The 20,472-nt window shown below is 43.6% G+C and overlaps 1 protein-coding gene across 2 annotated transcripts in view; it reads right to left on the minus strand.

Annotated features, from left to right (window-relative positions):
* Positions 1-20,472, minus strand: part of ankrd28b (ankyrin repeat domain 28b) — a 136,232-nt gene that overhangs the window by 10,599 nt on the left and 105,161 nt on the right. The window contains exons 18-22 of one of the 2 annotated variants that reach the window (XR_005460732.1): positions 14,009-14,096; positions 13,836-13,919; positions 10,281-10,426; positions 7,356-7,436; positions 4,038-4,120 (exon numbers count right to left, since the gene is read on the minus strand). Coding sequence is in view for 1 of the 2 variants with exons in the window: in XM_038797809.1 (XP_038653737.1) it covers positions 4,038-4,120; positions 7,356-7,438; positions 10,281-10,426; positions 13,836-13,919; positions 14,009-14,096 (484 nt within the window). In the remaining variant the exon portion in view is untranslated. Of the gene's footprint in view, positions 1-4,037; positions 4,121-7,355; positions 7,439-10,280; positions 10,427-13,835; positions 13,920-14,008; positions 14,097-20,472 lie in introns of both variants that reach the window. The other variant, XM_038797809.1, reaches the window with a different exon arrangement.

Genomic DNA, 20,472 nt, shown 5'->3' on the forward strand with positions numbered 1-20,472 from the left:
TTTCCTCAGGGGTTCATGAGTGTTAGGAATTTAGGAACTGTTACAGTCTTTGAATATTAAGGTAGAGCTAGATAGATTCATGAATAGAAAAAAGGGTGAAAGGTTATCAGGAGTAGGTGGGAATATGGAGTGGAAGTTTACAATCAGATCAGCCATGATTTTCTTGAAACATGGAGCAGGCTCAAGGGGCCAAGTGGCCTACTCCTGCTCTTAGTTTGTATGTTCCAGGGTTAAGAATATCTCCTAGTGTCTGCAGAAGGGCTGTGAGGGCAATGTTCCAACTGTTGTGACCCCGGTTGCGGTCAACAACACTGAGAAGAATAGGCAAGTGGTCCTATTTGAAGAGTACCAAGAACAAGAAGCTAAATAAAAGAGGCTTCAAGGATTAACAACTCTGGATTACCACCTGACCCATGGGCAAAGCAGCATAAGGATAAGAAGATTAAGGAAGTAAATATACGGCTAGTGGCAAAGGGGAAAGAGGGGTTCCATTTCATAGGGCACTGGCATCAGTACTGAAACAGGGAGGAACTACTTCATTGGCGGCAAGCTCTACCTGAAGTGGACTGGGTCTAGGGTCCTTATGAAAAGATAAATATGGCAGTCAGAATGAATTGAAACTAGTAAATGAATAAGGCTCAACTGAAAAAGGTTTTATTCAGTCCAGTTTCAAATCAAACAAAAGGGACAAGTGCAGAGTAACAGTCAGAAAATGTGGTTTAGGTAAAAGAGAAAACAAAAGTAATTCAACCAGGTGAAAGGAATAAGAAATTATACAGATTATAATGGCCAATTGAAATAACTACAGTTACAAATTTAACTTACTGTATGACATTGGAGTCATCATTAAAATATGGATGCAAGGTGGTCACAACTGAACTAAATAAACAGTTAAAAGGGTATGTTCTTGTGTTATAATGTCTGCAGGAAAGATAGCGTAGAGGATGGAGTTGCCTTAGCAACTAACCATTTTTAAAAAATTATTTCATGGGATATGGCCGTCGCTGGCTGGGCCAGCAATCACTTCAACCGTACGAGAGGATACGTTAAGATGTAACCAGGTAATTAAGAAATAGGAATAGATTTAAGCCCATTGTGGGATTTGTGTATACGATTCCAGGCAGCAGCCATGAAGTGATACAAATGTAAAGATTACATGGGCAGCACGGTAGCATTGTGGATAGCACAATTGCTTCACAGCTCCAGGGTCCCAGGTTCGATTCCCGGCTTGGGTCACTGTCTGTGCGGAGTCTGCACATTCTCCCCGTGTGTGCGTGGGTTTCCTCCGGTTGCTCCGGTTTCCTCCCACAGTCCAAAGATGTGCAGGTTAGGTGGATTGGCCATGATAAATTGCCCTTAGTGTCCAAAATTGCCCTGTGTGTTGGGTGGGTTATGGGGATAGGGTGGAGGTGTTGACCTTTGGTAGGGTGCTTTTTCCAAGAGCTGGTGCAGACTCGATGGGCCGAATGGTCTCCTTCTGCACTGTAAATTCTATGATAGATGCTCATGCAGCGATCAGGACCATTGTGAAATCCTTGAAAACTGATAGCAGTGATACTGTCGATAAAAATATGGAATTGCAGACGTGTTGAATAATTAATTTGTCAGTATTTGGCTGGACATTCTAAGAAACAAATATTGAATCAGGAACAGGGACGTGCTAAAAATAAACAAAATAAGAACAAAGAAGAAAATAATGACATTGAAGTATGACAATTTCCTAGGACCAGATGGTTCCCATTCCAGGATTTAAAATAAATTGGTGAGAACAGTACAGATGTTCCAGCCATAATCTTCAAAAGTTCTGAAGATTCAGATATTGTTTCATTAGAATGGAAAATTGTGCACACGCTCCGCTTTTAAGATGATAGAAGGAAATCAGGGAGTTGTAGACCAATTAGCCAAACATCCATTTTCTAAAAATTACTAGAACCTATAATTAAGGGAAGAATGCTGCACACCCGAAAAATGTACAGCTGATCAGACAGCCAGCAAGGAGTTGTAAAGAGGTCATGGGTGATGAATCTGACTGAATCATTTGAAAATGCCTGCAGTAATGGCCAGGTGAATATCTGTGCATGTTATTTTTATGGCCTTCTGGAAGGAACCTGATAAAGTGACTAACTAAAGTTGTTGTGCATGGAATCAAGTGCAATTATTAGATCTTGTTAGGGAATGGCCAAGTAGCAAGGGACAGAATTGGGATAGTGGGCAGGCATTCTATTTTCTGTCACTGTACCAATTTAATCAGAAAGGTGAGTGGATTGCTGGGTTTTCTGCACAAGGGGGTAGATGTCATGCTTCAGCTATGCAAAGTCCAGACAACACGGAGTTCCACAAGCAGTTCTGGACATCATGGGCAGGATTCTCCGATCCCCCGCCGGGTCGGAGAATCGCTGGGGGCCGGCGTCAATCTCGCGATGGGCCGAAGTCCTGCCGCTGTCATGCCTCTCCCGCTGGCGTGTATCAAACCACTTACCTTACCGGCCGGAGCAGGCGGTGCGAGGGGGCTCCGGGGTCCTAGGGCGATCTGGCCCTGGGGGTGCCCCCACGGTGGCCTGACCCGCGATCGGGGCCCACCGATCGGCGGGCGGGCCTGTGCCGTGGGGCACTCTTTTCCTTCCGCCTTCGCCATGGTCTTCACCATGGCGGAGGCGGAAGTGACCCCCCCCCCCCCTGCGCATGCACGTCAGCAGCCGCTTACGCTCCGGCGCATGCGCGGACGTACGCCAGCTGGCGAAGTCCCTTCGGCCCCGACTGGCGTGGTGCCAAAGGCCGTCCACGCCAGCTGGCGGAGCGCCAAAACTCCGGCGCGGGCTTCGCCCCTCAAGGTGAGGGCTTGGCCCCTAAAGGTGCAGGGACGTCCACACCTTTGAGCGGCCCAACGCCAGAGTGGTTCACGCCACTCCAACACGCCGGGACCCCCCCCGCCGGGCAGGGGAGAATCCCGGCCCATATCTAACAACCTTGGGAGGATTGCAACATAGATTTACTAGAATGGTACCTGGATTCTAAAGGTTGTTACGAGGAAAGATGATGCAAACGGGGGGAGAGGCGGTGTGTGTGTCTAATAATGTAAATATCAGAGCCAGACAAGAGTTTCTGCCAGTAAGACACAGGAGATGAGACACACACACATGGAATTCGAACCGCAATGGATTTTAGATGAATTGTTAAATCTAAGATTAATAATACTTTTACCAGTTGTATAGCAAAGGTGAGTGCATGGACTTTGATCTGCCATGATCTCATTGAATGCCAGCATAGGTTTGAGGGGCTAAATGGCCTGCTCCTATGTTCCTATCTGAGGAGAGAGAAGTAGAGCTAGTCTTTCAGGTTGATGACTTTCCATCAAAAATAAAAAAAAGTTACTGCACATTTTAAGCAAATAGAAGCAGGGCTGGAAAGGGGTAGTGCATGGATGGAGGAGAATAAAAAGGAAGGTCTGTGATAGGATGGAATCGAGAAGAGATCAAATAACAAGGGAATGGCGATAGGACAAGAAACAAAAGATGGGTCCAGAGGACAGATCAATGGGGATGGCAGAATCATCACCAATAGCTGCTGCCCAAACAAATGGGAGCAGAGGCTAAGATCAGAAAATAAACCATTTGTATGCCTACCAGTTCTGTAAATAGCTGTTGTAGTGAATACATTTGGGCAAAATTCTAAAAGCTGTACACTGAACTACCACTGCCTGTACACCAGAATTATATTTTTTCAAATAATTGTTAATACATTTTGAATATTCATTAGATGACATCAGAAAACTTTAAATATACAGACAGAATTCACAGGTTCACCAATGTCCTTTAAGAAATGAAATCTGACATCCTTATCTGGTCTGGCCTGTGTGATGAGATTCACAGCAATGTGCTTGACTCTCAAATGCCCTCAGGTATGCGCAATGAAAGCTAGCCCAGGAGGCAACACCCACATCCCAAAAACAAATTTTAAAAATCAGCCTATAGATAAGTCTACCGTTAGAGAAGTCAAGAATTTGATTTTCCCCCCCCCCCAAAAAATAAATATCTTACGTTTGCAATGAAGTATTGGTTGAATTTATGAGGCTCCTGTCCGTAATCTTCTCTAGTATTAACAAGGCACTAGTTTCGTGACCCTAAAACGCAAGAGAAAATGTTGCTTTTAAAAAAAAATTATAAATCTTTTAGTAAAAACAAAAGATGTTGTAACACAGATGAACAACTGTAAGAATGCTTAGGTATTTTGTCACATAATACATCATATGATTCATCTCACAAACTGTCTAAAAAGAATACATTTACTCAATCTCGCAGCCCTGAAAATGTCAGTTGTTTCTTTAATTCATCATTTTTAGTCACCATTTCAATAACTTCCTACCCACATTACTTCCAGCTATTTTCTTTAACCGTTCAAGTTTGGAACAAGAATGACGAGACACTTCTAATAACTTGGGCACTGAGAGAAATATCAAAGGAGTTATAATTCTGTAACTTCACTACACCTTTTCAAAAGTGAAACCAACAACTCATCAGAGAACTGAGAACCATTCCAACATTTCACACCCAGCAAGACAAATCTCAATTTAATTACCAGTTTAGAATTATTTAGGGATAAGGCAGCAGGGTGGCACAGTGGTTAGAACTGTTGCCTCACGGCACCGAAGACCCAGGTTCGACCCCGGGTCACTGTCATCCGTGTGGAGTTTGCACATTCTCCCCATGTCTGTGTGGGTCCCACCCCCACAACCAAAGATGTGCAGGGTAGGTGAATTGGCCACGCTAAATTGCTCCTTAATTGAAAAAAAATAATTTTTTTTCAGGAAAATAATTATTTAGGGATGGCCAACAAATGCTGGCCTAGCCAACAGAGCCCACATCCTGTAAAAATGGAAAAAAAACTATTTGCTATAGAAAGGATGTCTTGTGAAGTATTGAATAATGGCCCAGAAGCTCCAGGTTCGAGTCCCACTCCATGACCTAATAAACAAATGCGTTCATAGTGCAGCCAAAGAGATTGAGTATCACCCTGAAAATCCTTCCAACACAGGCCAGCGGCAGGCTGCACAGCAGGAGATGTTTCTGGTCAGCCATGTGATGGAAAGAATGCATGAACATCCACCATCACTTCCTATACCAGACTCTCAGATGCATGTAAAAGCCCATGTTACCACAGCAACTCTGACTCCACGTGAACTGTAACATGCTCACACTACCTGTTGTAGCTATCAGCTACATTGGTACAAAAATCGTATGACAATTTTATAATAGCCCTCTAATTTGAAATGAAATAATTCTGGTTGTGAGGCTGCACCATGACCTTACTGAAGTCATTTACCACTATATTTTGCATTTTGCTGCTAGCTGCAATCTACCACTCACCTGTGGCAATTTTTTAAAAAGTGTTTTTATTGGGAGTTTTTCCCCATTTATGACAGGTAGATCTAGCCATCATACAGTTCAATCGTACAGTTGCATTGATCATAACTGAGGTTACAAATACATTTTATTATACATGTGATTGAAATTTACATTATTGTTGTCAAACAAAAACAGTGTAAGAGATAATGAGAGAGAAAAAAACACAACAAAAGAGATAAGCGGTCTATTTACATTTCAGTGACCAGCATAGTGTATCTATGGTCCGAGCTACCTCTGTGGTGTGAGACGGCAGATTCTCAGTGAGTACCCCACCCCAGGATGGAGAGAGTCAGGAGATGAGCTCTGGCACCCTTCTTGTTGCTGGCATAAATAGGTCTTCGAATCTTCGAAGAGGCTGGTGAATTATTTCCACATGTGGTGGAACCTTTCCTGATCCCCTGATGGCAAATTCTATTTTTTCTAGTTTTGGAAACTCCATTAGATTGGATAGCCAGCCTGAGGCCTTGCGTAGCTCTGCTGACTACCACCCAAGCAGGATTCTCCGCCAGACAATCAGGGATGCGAATACCAGGACGTCGACCCTCCTCCCCACAATGAGTGCTGGATGCTCCGATATGCCTAAGACCACCACTAATGAGCATGACTCCATCTTCACTCCCACCACTCTGGACAGGCCTCGAAGGTGGCTGTCCAGAACCCGCTGAGTTTGGCCGGGCTCCCCTGACATCACTTACACTTGTCCTCCACCTCCGGGAAGAACCGTCATCCATGTCCTAATTAGGTGTGCTCTTGCTCAGGTTTAGTTTGTATCCCAAGAAGGTTCTGTTGTTCAGGAGTTCAGTTACCTTGCCCATGCTGGCTATGGGGTCCAAGACGTAGAAAGCAGCAGTTCATCCGCACAGAGCAAAACTCTGTGCTCCCTGTCTCTTCTTTGGATGCCCGTCCACCCCTCCGCTGATCTAAGAGCGATAGACAGTGGCTCAATTGTCAGCGCAAACAACAGCGAGGACAGCGGGCATCCCTGCCTCTTGTCTCTGTATAGCCAAAAATATTCAGAGCTGGTGGTGCTCGTCCACTTCTTTGTGGAGGCCAGCATAGCCTCTACTGCTGACCTCATTGTCACCATCAGGTCTTCTTTCACTGCTTCTCTGTGCTTCTGGAGTTCATTTGTGATAAATTCCATCAGCTTTTCCATTATCGGTTGGGCCGGCATTGACAATCCTGTTGGGCCTGCCATGCTTGATTCTGGGCACTTAGCTGGTCTCCCTGTTCTGGGGTTGTGGGTTTCCTCTCCCTACTTTTAACGTTTTTTGTGGCCTGGTTGCTGGCTCATGGCATCCTGGTCGGTTAAGTAGTAGATAGGAGTTAAGCTGGGGAATCTTTTGCAGTTTTGGTGCCCATTTGACCGGGTTAAACGGTGTAAATAAAAGTTTCTAGGGGAGAATCACCTTTTGTGCAACCGCTCAGCTCACAGCTGCCACCAGATGTGACTGTGGCAAATTCAATTTGTAAGCTGCCCTTATTCTATCTTTTCAACCGTCATTATCTTGCTGGTCCCCTCTAGTATCCAAAAATGGTTTGACCATAGGTCTGTGAGAACAGAATAAACAGAACTTTGTGTGAGTAAGGATATGGATAGCAGATTGTTGGAGGACGATCTCAAGTTTGTGAAGGTTGGAAATGGCAGTCAAGGCAACATTGGAGATGATAACAAAGGCATGAGTGGAAGATTCAGATGAATTGAAGCAGCAGTGGAGACAGATGATGCTTTGGAGATGGAAGTAGTCAGTCTTGGTGATGGAGTGGACATGGGGTTGAAAGCTCAGCTCAGTGTTGAAACTGGATGGTGTGGTTGCAGTTTTAGCCTCAGCCAGTCACCAGGGAACACTTAAATTACAATTGCATATTTATATGACAAAATATTAAACAGCTACCAATGACCAACACTATAAAATTGCTACATATCCAAGATTTTTGAAATTCGACACTCACCTTGCTGCAAGCCAAATGGAGGGCTGTGTTCTTGTTCATATCTTGCAGAATAAGGTTGGCCTTTGCACTGCCAACCAATACCTCTAGAATAAAACAGCAAATACCCATTATTTTAAATTTCAGCACAAAAACTGCATTAAAATGAGCACTCCACTCAACAAGAGTCCCATTTATCACACTGGATTTGTTTTTAAAAAAAATTATTCAAGGCATTTAACAAATATACACAGAATATCAGAACAGCACAGCAACCCAATAATCATCACAACCCAACCCACCGACATCACTTCTATAAATTGTTTAATATCTGGGTTAAAGCACGGGAAATTAGGGATGAGCAGTAACTGCTGACTTAGCCAGCGACGCCCACATCCCATAAATGAATTTTTAAAATTACATGTTTAATCCTCCAGTGTGCCTCTTTCTGGCTATGGTAATCAGACTTTAGACTTGGATACATATGATAATTAATATGTATTACACATTGCAATTAAAAAGACAGTAATAGCTGAAGTAAGTTTATAAACAATGTAATTACTACCCAGTATTGAAGTGAAATGGTATGTAGGGCTATTCATGAAAAGTAACAAATTCCCATATTATGCATTTTGCAATCATCTTCCCATAAGAATCACAAAATTGTAAAGAGTACAAAAGAACTGGCTGAGTGGCCTGTGGAGTCCATTCCATCTTTCTGCAAGGGCAATTCAGCTATGCCCACCCCTTGCAATTTTCTTCTCTTCAAGCAATTATCTGAATCTCTTACAGTGGTTAGCTGCCTCTCAGCGGCAGGGGCCCGGGTTCAATTTCGGCCTTGGGCGACTGTCTACGTGGAGTTTGCACATTCTCCTCGTGTCTGCGTGGGTTTCCTCTAGGTTCTTTGGTTTCCTCCCACAGTCCAAAGATGTGCGGGTTAGGTGGATTGACCATAGTAAAATTGACCCGTAGGGTAGGTGAGGTTACAGGGATACTGCGGGGAGTGGGCTGAGGTGCTCTTTTGGAGGATGGGTGGCTCAGTGGGCCGAATGGCCTCCTTCTGCACTGTAGGGATTCTATGAAGTAACTTTCGAATCTACTTCTAACCTCCCTTCCGGGAAGTGCATTCAGATCATAACCACTTCCGAGCAAAAACACTTTTCCACATGTAACCTTTGGTTCTTTTGCCTATCACCTTAAATAGAAGCATTGTAAACCAGTGAGAACAATTTTTTTCTATCTACTTAATCTAGACAATCCTGGCAAGACCTTTCTGGGGAAAATATCAAGCAGCAGCATCAGGACAGCTCCTGGAGGCATTCCCACCTCTTCCCAGCGTTGGGACTGATGCCTATTGGCTGCCTGCGAATGCAGGTGAGCAGTAGATTTAAATGATTAAGGCTCCTATTCGGACGATTCACCCCACATGCTCACCAGTTTGCCATCAGTGTAATAATAATAATAATCACTTATTGCCACAAGTAGGCTTCAATGAAGTTACTGTGAAAAGCCCCTAGTCGCCACATTCCGGCGCCTGTTCAGAGGCCGGAACAAGGCTGCTGCCTTGTTCTGCATTACAAACCAGCTATTTAGCCCTCTGTGCTAAACCAGCCCCACAGCAGGCGCATGGGAAGGCTGCAGACATCAGAACTGGCAGTTCAATTACCCACAGAGGGAGCCGCAGGCAACAAAGGTTGCCCCTACCCCAATGACCACCCAGAGAGACCTGCTTTCTTGGTCCTTTGATTTTTAACTTTATATACTATGTTGAAGGGCCCTCTCTATTCCCAAGATTCCTCAGTGAGATCTCTCCCAGTAAGGCTGCCATGGCTTTAGATATGCAGAGCCATCTGACTGGGCGAGCAGCGTCTGCAGTTTTTCCACTATGCTTAATTGGATGGCAAACCTGGAGGCGATCAATTAGGAGATAGCCTACGATAGAATTGCTGAGCTAGTCGCTATGTCAGCAAACAGGAACTCGGGACACCAATTTCATCCCAATGTCAGGGTCCGGAATCTTGAGTAAATTCCTGTCCCCCCCCAGGATTTTAAAAGTGAACACTTAAGGCTTCTCCAATTTATCCATGTACCGAGTTCCTCATTCCTGAAATCATTCTGGTAAATCTTTCCTGCACCCTCTCCAAAGCCTTCACATCCTTCCTAAAGTGTGGTGCACAAAATTAGATACAACATATTCATTGTGACCAAATCAGCATTTTCTACAAGTTTGTCAGAATTCCCTTGTTTTTGTACTCTTAAGCCCAGAATTCTGTATGTTTTTTCAAACCATTTTCACAATCTGGCCTGCCATCATAAATATACTTCCAGGTCTCTCTGCTCCTGCACCCCTTTTTAAATATTTCTTCTCCTCTTTCCATCAAAATATGTCACTTTACACCTCTCTGCAATAAATGTCACCTGTGACGTGTCAGTCAATTCCATCAGCACACGTCCTCTTGAAATCTATCCCTATCCTGCTCACAGTCCATAATACTTCCAAGTTTTGTGTCATCTGCCAGTTTTGAAGTTGTGCCATGTGTACCCAAATGCAGGTTATTCACATATATCACAAAAAGCAATTATCCTAGGCTGGATCACGGGGAACCCACTGTATATGTTCTTCCAGTCCGAACAACATCTGATCACTACTATTGCTTCCTGCCAATTTCATACCCATGCTGCCACTGCACCTTTTATTCCTTGGTCTTCAACTGTGCTGACAAGCCTAAAATGTGGCACTTTATCAAACGTCTTTGAAAGCAAAGTGAAGTTAACTGAGGTCTGAAGAAAGACCACAATTGTGAAGTAAATTGCTTGTTTTAATAAAGGAATAATTTCAGCAAGTTCAGGTAAGCAAACTGCATATAATATGACGGGTCAAAGATCCTGGCATTGATTCTAATGTGCACCACTTCCTTGATAAAATAAATGAACAAATAATATCCTTACCAACAGCGTTAGTCTGCCCGTTCTCAGCTGCCATCATTATTGGAGTTTTTCCAGTTGAATCTGCAGTATTTACTTGAGCATTATGGCTGAGTAGAAGTTGTAAACATTCAACATGATCTGTGAAAGCTGCAGCATGAAGAGGGGTTCTGTAGCGAATAAAATAGCCAAGTTATAATTGTTTCATTGCTCCACCGTTAGGAAGGATGAATTACTTGATGGGTTACATTTCAATCACTGCATTATTCGGCACATGAAATATCTCAATACAGTTTGAAACATCTCATCTCTTCCAGATTCCCCCAGTCTATTACACAATTAGTGAAAATAGATTTGGACAAAGACAAGGATTAGATTTAATTTATATTGCTCTTTATGAAGTCCTTCAGGAATGCATGCCACTATAATTATGCTGAAATCACCAAATGTTGTATGCAGAACAATTTCTGTAATGAGATAAATTTCTAGTTAATCTGTCTTTGCAGTATTGAGGGGGAACATTGGAGGACATTTTGCTCCTCTTCAATGTGAAAGTTCACTTGAATCATGGAAACTGGGAAACAAATGTAATATCTTATCCGAGAACTGAAAGTTAACAAATCACCTGGTCCAGTTGAAATACAGTCTAGCTTGCTGAAAGAAGCTTAGAAATATCAGATGCGGGCAGCACGTGGTTAGCACTGGGAGTAACTATGGAGCTGAGGACCCGGATTCGAATCCTGGCCCTCGGTCACTATCCGTGTTGAGTTTGCACATTTTCCCCGTGTCTTGGTGGGTTTTATCCTACAACCTAAAGATGTGCAGGTTAGGTGGATTGGCCACACTAAAACTGCCCCTTAATTGGAAAAAAAGAACTGGGTACACTACATTTATTTAAAAAAAAGAAATATCAGATGATTTGGTCACAATCTTTCAATCTTCATTGGATACGTAGAGTCAGAGGACTGGTGGGGAAGAGCCTGTTGCTAATGTTGAACTGCTATTTAAGAGAGGGGTAGACCAGGAAAATATAGGCCGGATACCCTAACATCAGTGTTGTAAAGTTATTGGAAATCAGGTGTTGCCCAAGGAGCCTCGGTGAGTTCCAGCAGTATGTATCGTGCAAATGGCACACACTGCTGGCACTGTGCATCGGTGGTGGAGGGAGTGAATGTTTATGGATGGGTGCCAATCAAGCAGGCTGCTTTGTCCTGGATGGTATCGAGATTGACTGTTTTTGGAGGTGTTAGGGGCAGCACGGTAGCACAGTGGTTAGCATAGTTGCTTCACAGCTCCAGGGTCCCAGGTTCAATTCCGGCTTGGGCCCCTGTCTGAGCAGAGTCTGCATGTTCTCCCCGTGTCTGCGTGGGTTTCCTCCGGGTGCTCTGGTTTCCTCCCACAGTCCAAAGGTGTGCAGGTTAGGTGGATTGGCCATGATAAATTGCCCTTAGTTTCCAAAAAGGTTAGCTGGGGTTACTGGGTAACGGGGATAGGGTGGAGGCGTGGGCTGAAGTAGGGTGTTCTTTCCAAGAGCCTGTGCAGACTCGATGGGCCGAATGGCCTCCGACTGAACAGTAAATTCTATGATTCAAGCTGCATTCATCCAGTCAAGAGCACAGTATTCCATCACACTCCTGACCTGAGCCTTGTAGATGGTGGACAGGTTTTGGGGGATCAGGTGGTGAGTTACTGGCCACAGGATTCTTAGCCTCTGACCTGCTCTTGTAGCCACAGTATTTATATGGTTAGTCCACTTAAGTTTCTGGTCAATGGCAACCTCCAGGCTGTTGATACCCTGAGGAACACCTGCAGTGATGTCCTGTAACTGAGGTGATTGACCTGCAATAAATTCCTGTGCTGTGTGAAATTCATACCAGCGGAGAGCCCCCCCCGCACTGATTCCCATTGACAGCATGGTAGCATTGTGGATAGCACAATCGCTTCACAGCTCCAGGGTCCCAGGTTCGATTCTGGCTTGGGTCACTGTCTGTGCGGAGTCTGCACATCCTCCCCGTGTGTGCGTGGGTTTCCTCCAGGTGCTCCAGTTTCCTCCCACACTCCAAAGATGTGCAAGTTAGGTGGATTGGGCATGATAAATTGCCCTTAGTGTTGGGTGGGGTTACTGGCTTATGGGGATAGGGTGGAGGTGTTAACCTTGGGTAGGTTGTTCGTTCCAGGAGTCCTTCTGCACTGTAAATTCTATGACTCCAGTTTTGCTGGAGCTCCCTGATGTCATACTCAGTCAAATGATGTTTGATGCCTCACTTCTGCAATTCAGCTCTTTTGTGCATGTTTGAAGCAAGGTTGTGATAAGATCATACCTAAAAATGAGGCATTAACCTTGTGAGTGGCCCTTGAAGAACATAAATAAGCATTAGTGAGCAGGTTATTGATAAGCAAGTGCCACTTGGTAGCACTGCTGATGATCCCTTCCATCACTTTACTGATGATTGAGTGTAAACCAATGTAGCGGTAGTTGACTGGGTTGGATTTATCCTGCATTGTGTATACAGGACATAGCTGGATAATTTTCTCATTACTGGGCAGATGCCAGTGTTGTAGCTGTACAGGAGCAGCTTGGCTAGAGGCACAGCAAGTTCTGGAGCACAAATATGCAGTACTATTGCCAGAACATTGTCAGGACTTATAGCCTTTGTTGTATCCAGTGCCATCAGCCGTTTCTTGATATCACGTGGAGTGAATTCAATTGGCTGAATACTGGCATCTGCTAGGAGCCTTTGCAGGAGGCAGAGATGGATCATCCCCTCAACACTTCTGGCTGAAGATTGTTGCAAATGAATCAGCCTTATCTTTGGCACTGATGCGCTGGGCTACTCTATCACTGAGGATGGGGATAGATGTGGAGTCTCCTCCTCCAGTGAAGTGTTTAATTGTTCATCACCAGTCATGGCTGGATGTGGCAGGACTGCAGACTTTAGAGCGGATCCATTTGTTGTAGAATTGCTTAGCTTTGTCCATTGCATGCTGCTTGGTAAGCAAGTAGTCCTGTATTGTAGTTTCACAAGGTTAATGCCTCATTTTTAGGCATGCCTGGCTCTGCTCATGGCATTTCCTCCCGCACTCGGCATTGAACCAAGGTTAACCCGCTGGCTTGGTGAGACTTCACCAAGAGACTTCATGGAGTCCAAGAGTTTATGCTGAGGCCTCCCAGCGCAACTTCCTTCCGACTGCACACCACTGTGTTGCCGTCTCTAATGGGTTTATCCTGCCAGTGGGGCAGGACATATCCAGGGATGGTGATGTCGAGGACATTGGCTGTAAGCTATGATTCTGTGAATATGATTGTCAGGCTTTTGCTTGGCTAGGCTGTGAGAAAGCTCCTACCAGAGGAAAAAGACACCTTTTAGATACTCCACTGGATTAAGTCACTATTTTGTATTGGCATTACCATCTCCCCATAAACTTCATTTTCCTTTTTGTTTGATCTTTGTGAACAGGAATGTCAAGAATCTAACTAAGCAAAGTGGAGATTGGTTACATTTAATAGCCAACAGGATTTACAGCTTTCAAAGGTATATGGGGACTAAAATGAGAATTGTAAGATTAACATTCCATTACCTTCCTTTTCCATCTGTAGAGTTTACAATGCTAGCACCTAGAATGTCTATTAACATTTCTGCTGAACCTTCATTGTCATTTATTCTGAAAGAAACAAAAAAAAGTTAAAAGATATGTTTAATTGGACACTTTTGTAATAATTCAAATCAGAATGGATTTGAAAACAAACTTACACAGCACAGTGCAATGGATTAAAAGAGTTGCCATCCAGTTTTTGAAAAACCTCCTGTTCCAGCAGAAGTTCTACACAGGTATCATGACCTGATGAAGAGAAGAAAACACGTTAGACCATTTTGTACTTTTACTCTTGTTTTAGATTGTACAGAAACACTGTAGTGTTCTCGTAAGGAAGCACACCAGGAATGAAAAACATTTAGTCATGAAGACTGCCAGGCACCTTGGGATTCTTTTCTATTTTGTAGTTTGCTATATAATTATAGCATCAGCTGTATAATTATACATGATATTATTTTCAGTTTTGTTTGTCGCCCAGTTTTAATTGTTGAAAGTATTAGGCACTAGGCATTGCAATAACAGCTCCATACAAAAATATTTGTAGCTGTATGATATTGGATTTAATATCCAAATAAAAGAGGAAAATTGCGGTATTCAGCTATTTTGTATATTTTCTTGCGGGACTAAGGGAAATAAAATACTATACAAAGGATGTAACCGTCATTAGTAAGAAGTCACAACAAATTCCAAGAGTATTAAAAATAATTGGGTGTTTTAGATACGGTGAAAAATCAAGAGATCAATTCTGAGCAGCAACCTAAACATGGTACCACAGTGATTAGCACTGTTGCTTCACAGCGCCAAGGTCCCTGGTTCGATTCCCGGCTTGGGTCACTGTCTGTGCGAAGTCTGCACATTCTCTCTGTGTCTGCGTGGGCTTCTTATGGGTGCTCCAGTTTCCTCGCACAAGTCCAAAAAGGCGTGCTGTTAGGTGAATTGGATATTCTGAATTCTCCCTCTGTGTACCCAAACAGGCGCTGGAATGTGGCGACCAAGGGCTTTTCATGGTAAATTCATTGCAGTGTTAATGTAAGCCTACTTGTGACAATAATAACCATTACTATTATTATAACAAAGTTGAATTTTTACTCCTTGAATGACCATGGCTAACTTCTGTTGGGAAGATGGAAATTCTTCACAATAACAAAAAAAGATCTATAACAAGTGACTTCATGATTTGATCCTTCCAAAGAAGACAGATAGTAATGGAGAAAAGAAGCTTTAGGCTAGTTTCATTCTCAGCAGGACCCTGGAACACAGTGGCTTTAGCAGTGGAGAATTAGGCCCATAGTATTTAATGTGGCCCAATTAGACATGGTGATGGGCGGATCTACTAAACCAGTGACATACGGGATGCATTCATGTCTGCATTCCTTGTAATCAAGGGGAAAAAACTAAGTCATATCATAAGAAAATGTGTCTTGGGGAAGTTTATTTTTCAAAGAAGTAGAGTTTGATGGGCAGTGTGGGTGGTGAGGGATACAGGCAAATGTATAGAGATGGCTTGGTTTGTGATTGAGGCCTTGGAAGTAGAGGAGTATTAATGAACACATTCATTCAAACAAGCAATATTGCATTATGTTTCTTGCTAAATTTTAATGACAGCTTTCAAGGTAATTTATAAGAAATGTTTCCTTGATAACACAAATTCATAAAACAATCACTGCTGCCTCACGGCGCAGAGGACCCAGGTGCGATCCTGGCCCCGGGTCACTGTCTGTGTGGAGTTTCACATTCTCCCAGTGTCTGCATGGGTCTCACACACTCAACCCAAAGATGCGCAGGATCACGCTAAATTGGCCCTTAATTGGAAAAAAAAGGATAGCCTTAAATGTATTTTTAAAAAAGTTCATAAAGCAGTTTAAATATTTTTTTTCTCTGTGGACAAAGCACTTCAGGTGCAGATCAAGGTATCTTTTAAATGAGATTAGGGTTTCTGCCTCCACAATCAAACTAGGCGGCAAATTCCAGACACCCACCACCTTCTGGGTGAAGATGTTTTTCCTCATGTTTCCTCTAATCCCTAGATCGGTATGCCTAATAATTGACTCCTCTGCTAAGGGAAACAGGTCTTTCCTGTCAACTCTATCTAGGTCCATCATAATCTTCTACACCTCAATTAAGTCACCACTCCGCCTCCTCTGTTGGAAGAAAAACAATTCTAGTTTATCCAATCTTTCCTCTGTTACAGTCCCATGTTTTAACTGACTGGAAAATTCCAGAATGGAACTCTGGCTCGAAAGGCTGAACTTTTATGTTTTTTTTAAAACTGGAGGAAGAGAGTCACAGGCCGCAAATTGGTTTCAACAGCAAGAAAAAATATTTATTAATAGAAAATCATAGAATCCCTACAGTGCAGAAGGAAGCCATTTGGCCCATCGAGTCTGTACTGGCCCTCCTACTTTCACACAGCCCTATCCCTGTAACCCCATAACCTAACCTGCACATCCCTGGACACTAAGGGGCAATTTAGCATGGCCAATCCACCTAACCTGCACATCTTTGGACTGTGGAACGAAACCAGAAACCCACGCAGACATGGGGAGAACATGCAAACTCGACACAGACAGTGACCCAAGGCCGGAATTGAACCTGGGTCCCTGTTGCTGTGAGGCAGCAGTGCTAACCACTGTGCCACCCATTAAACATGGAAAAATTGAATAATACTATACTCCTTTACTCTCCACTCAGCTTAACAAATCCTCACAGATTTAAAGATTAAAATGAATTACAGAATACACCTTAAGTTACAATGGTCTAATTAACACAAAAGTCCCTTTTAATTACACATGATGACTGTGGTCAAATACATGCACTCCGCTTTGAACCCAAATTACTGTCTATGGATTTCTCCTCAGAATTCCCCCAGATTGTCACAATAGTGTCTTTTAAACAAAGCTTCCAGTCCAATTTTAACAGCGAATCCAGTCAGGATTTTACATTACTCCCTTTTAGGTTTCCTTTGTTTTAACTGCTTTTACGCAAAATCACCAAAAGTTCCACAGGCTGTAGTAAAATCTCACAAACCTGAAAATCACTTGGATATCTTTCTGGTGTCCTTGGCCTTCTTTGCAGTTGTCTGTCTTAAAGTGCTCTGTTCTAATACATTTTGCTTCTTGGAAATGTCTGCATTTCTCTAGTTTCCTTATCTAATGGTTCTTCAGATCTCTGCACTTGATTTCTGAACCATTATAGCATGGCATGCCTTTTCTCCTAGCAAAGCTGAAAGAGATGTTCCCTCTCCAGCCTGCTGAAGTCAACTGCTTCTGGCAGAGCTGTGAGAGCTGCCTTCTCTCTCACTACCTATCTCCAATTTCTGACAAATTCAGTTGTAACTAAAACTTAAAGCTTCTTTACCTTCAGGCCCCAGTTGCTACGCAACACCCACATGCTAAATAAGTGCCCAAAGATGTGCAAGATAGGGGGATTGGCCATGACGAATGTGCGGGGTTATTGGGATAGGATGGGGATTGGGCCTAGATCAGGGGTGGGCAAACTTTTCCGTGCAAGGGCCACATTCAGAAATTCGCAATTTTAAAGGGCCGCATAGTATATTAAGTAAAATAATTAATATTTAATATAGCCAAAATAAAAGGTTTTTAAAGAAAAAAAAGCAATTAATTTTTATTAATATTTTAAAGTAGAAACTTCACATGAAACACATGTTGTGCCGAGCAATGATCACCCTACTCAAGTCAACGTATCCACCCTATACGAGTAACCCAACAGCCCCCCCCCCCCCCCCCCATTAACCTTAAAATTAAAAAAAAAATTTAAAAAAAAATTTTTTTTTTTTTTAATATGACTTGATCTTGGTGGGCCGCATAAAGACCTTTGGCGGGCCGCATGCGACCCGCGGGCCGTAGTTTGCCCACCCCTGGCCTAGATAGAGTGCTCTTTCAGAGGGTCGGTGAAGACTCAATGAGAGGGGATCTTATTGAAACTTATAAGATACCGCGAGGCCTGTATAGAGTGGACGTGGAGAGAATGTTTCCACCTGTAGAAAAAACTAGAACCAGAGGACACCATCTCACTCAGACTAAAGGGACGATCCTTTAAAACAGAGATGAGGAGGAATTTCTTCAGCCAGAGGGTGGTGAATCTGGAACTCTTTGCCGTAGAAGGCTGTGGAGGCCAATTCACTGAGTGTTTTTAAGACAAGAGATAGATAGGTTCTTGATTAATAAGGGGGTCAGGGGTTATGGGTTGAAGGCAGGAGAATGGGGATGAGAAAATATCAGCCATGATTGAATGGCGGAGCAGACTCAATGGCCGAGTGGCCTAATTCTGCTCCTGTCTTATGGTCTTATAATAGGCCAAATGACCTCCTTCTGCACTGAAGGGAATCTGTATCTCTACTGGCCTATTTACTCTTCGCATCATACCCCACGCAAAGCACAATAAAACACAGCTGGAGCTTAACCAAACCTCACACTAGTTCCCAGCATGAATCTAACTATAGGTTTTACCTTACTCGGCACAACAACATTAAATTTAACACACTTAAAACTATATCTTATTGCTAACTGTTCACCAAAACAAATATAAATCCCTTAAAATTACTTTTGTTTTCCTAATACCTTATAGCTCCAGTTTTCAAGCCCTGGCAACATTCTTGTAAACTGCATTACCTCACACTTCTTTGGATTTCATTCCATTTTAAAAAATAGAGCACCCAATTCCAATTAAGGGGCAATTTAACATGGCCAGTCCACCTAGCCTGCAGATCTTTGGGTTGTGGAGGCGAGACCCACGCAAACACAGGGAGAATGTGCAAACTCCACATAGACAATGATCTGGGGCTGGGATTGAACCCGGGTCCTCAGCGCTGTGAGGCAGCAGTGCTAACCACTGCGCCACCATGCCGCCCAAGGATCGAATTCCATTTGGCACTTCGCCGCCCACTCAATCCAACCATTAATATAATTCTGAAGACATCAGTTATCCTCTTCAGTATAAACTACTGGGCAATTTCTGTGTCAACTACAAATTTCCCAATCATGCCTTTTATATTGAAGACCAAATCACTAATATATAAACAAACAGCAAAGGACCCAACACGGAGCTCTGTAGACTGCCACTGGAAATCGTTTTCCATTCTCAAAACCATCCATCGACCATTACCCTTTGCTTCCTGTCAAGGAGTGAATTTTGAATCCAATTTGCCCATTCCTCTGTATCCCATGGGCTTTTACTTTTCTGAGCATTCTGCCATGTGGGACCTCGTCAAATAGCTTACTAAAATCCATGTAGACAACATTCACTGCACTACTCTCATCAATCTTTGTTACTTCCTCAAAACATTTGTTTGAGTTGGTAAGACATGACCGTTCCCTAACAAACCATACTAACTATCCCTGATTAATCTGTTCATTTCTAAGTGGGGGAAAAAAAAAATATTTTTAAAAATAAATTTAGAGTACCCAATTATTTTTTTTTTCCAATGAAGGGGCAATTTAGCGTGGGCAATCCACCTAACCTGCACATCTTTGGGTTGTGGGGGTGAAACCCACGCAGACATGGGGAGAATGTGCAAACTCGACACGGACAGTGACCCAGGGCTGGGATTCGAACCCGGGTCCTCAGCGCCATAGTTCCAGTGCTAACCATTGCGCCATGTGCCGCCCCATCCTTATTTTATTAATATTTCACAATCCTCCTCTGACTCGATTATCCCCATCATCCCTCTCCTTTGTTAAATTAGAGACAAGGCACTCTACCCACACCTTCCCTTTCCTAACCAAGTTATTTGTATCAATGTGGGCCACAACCTCTGGCTGTTCACCCTCCTCCAGAAGAATGTCCTGCAGATGCCCCGTGACATCCTTGACCCCGGCACCAGTGAGGCAACATACCACCTGGAGTCATGCCTAGGGCCACAGAAACACCTGCCTGTTCCCGTAACTAACGAACCCCCTATCACTACTGCTCTTCCTTTATTCCTCCCCTGACCTATAGCTGAACCAATCATGGTGCCAGAAACTTGGCCCTGACAGCTTCCTTCGAGGAACCTACACCCCAACCAGTATCCAAAATGGAAACCGCTTAGTGAGCGGACTGTCAGGAGCCTCTTTGTCTGCCTGACAGTTACCCCTTCTGCCTCCCTGCTCCTAAAGTGTGGTGCGACCACACCTCTAAACGTGTTATCCACAAAGTTCTCAACCATGCAGATGTGCCAGTGACTCCAGCTGCCACTGGAGCTCTGAAACCCAAAGCAACCCCAGAGCTCGGAGACAGAAAAACTGACGACAAAAAAGCCCAATCAACTTTTAAGCAATACACAGAATGGAAGTACTATTGCGTGATACATAGAACATAGAACAGTACAGCACAGAACAGGCCCTACAGCCCTCAATGTTGTGCCGAGCCATGATCACCCTACTGAAACCCACGTATCCACCCTATACCCATAACCCAACAACCCCCCCCCCCCCCCCCCCCCCCTTAACCTTACTTTTTAGGACACTACGGGCAATTTAGCATGGCCAATCCACCTAACCTGCACATCTTTGGACTGTGGGAGGAAACCGGAGCACCCGGAGGAAACCCACGCACACACGGGGAGGACATGCAGACTCCGCACAGACAGTGACCCAGCCGGGAATCGAACCTGGGACCCTGG

The sequence above is a fragment of the Scyliorhinus canicula genome, chromosome 5, assembly GCF_902713615.1.
Source record: "Scyliorhinus canicula chromosome 5, sScyCan1.1, whole genome shotgun sequence".
Taxonomy (NCBI): Eukaryota; Metazoa; Chordata; class Chondrichthyes; order Carcharhiniformes; family Scyliorhinidae; genus Scyliorhinus; species Scyliorhinus canicula.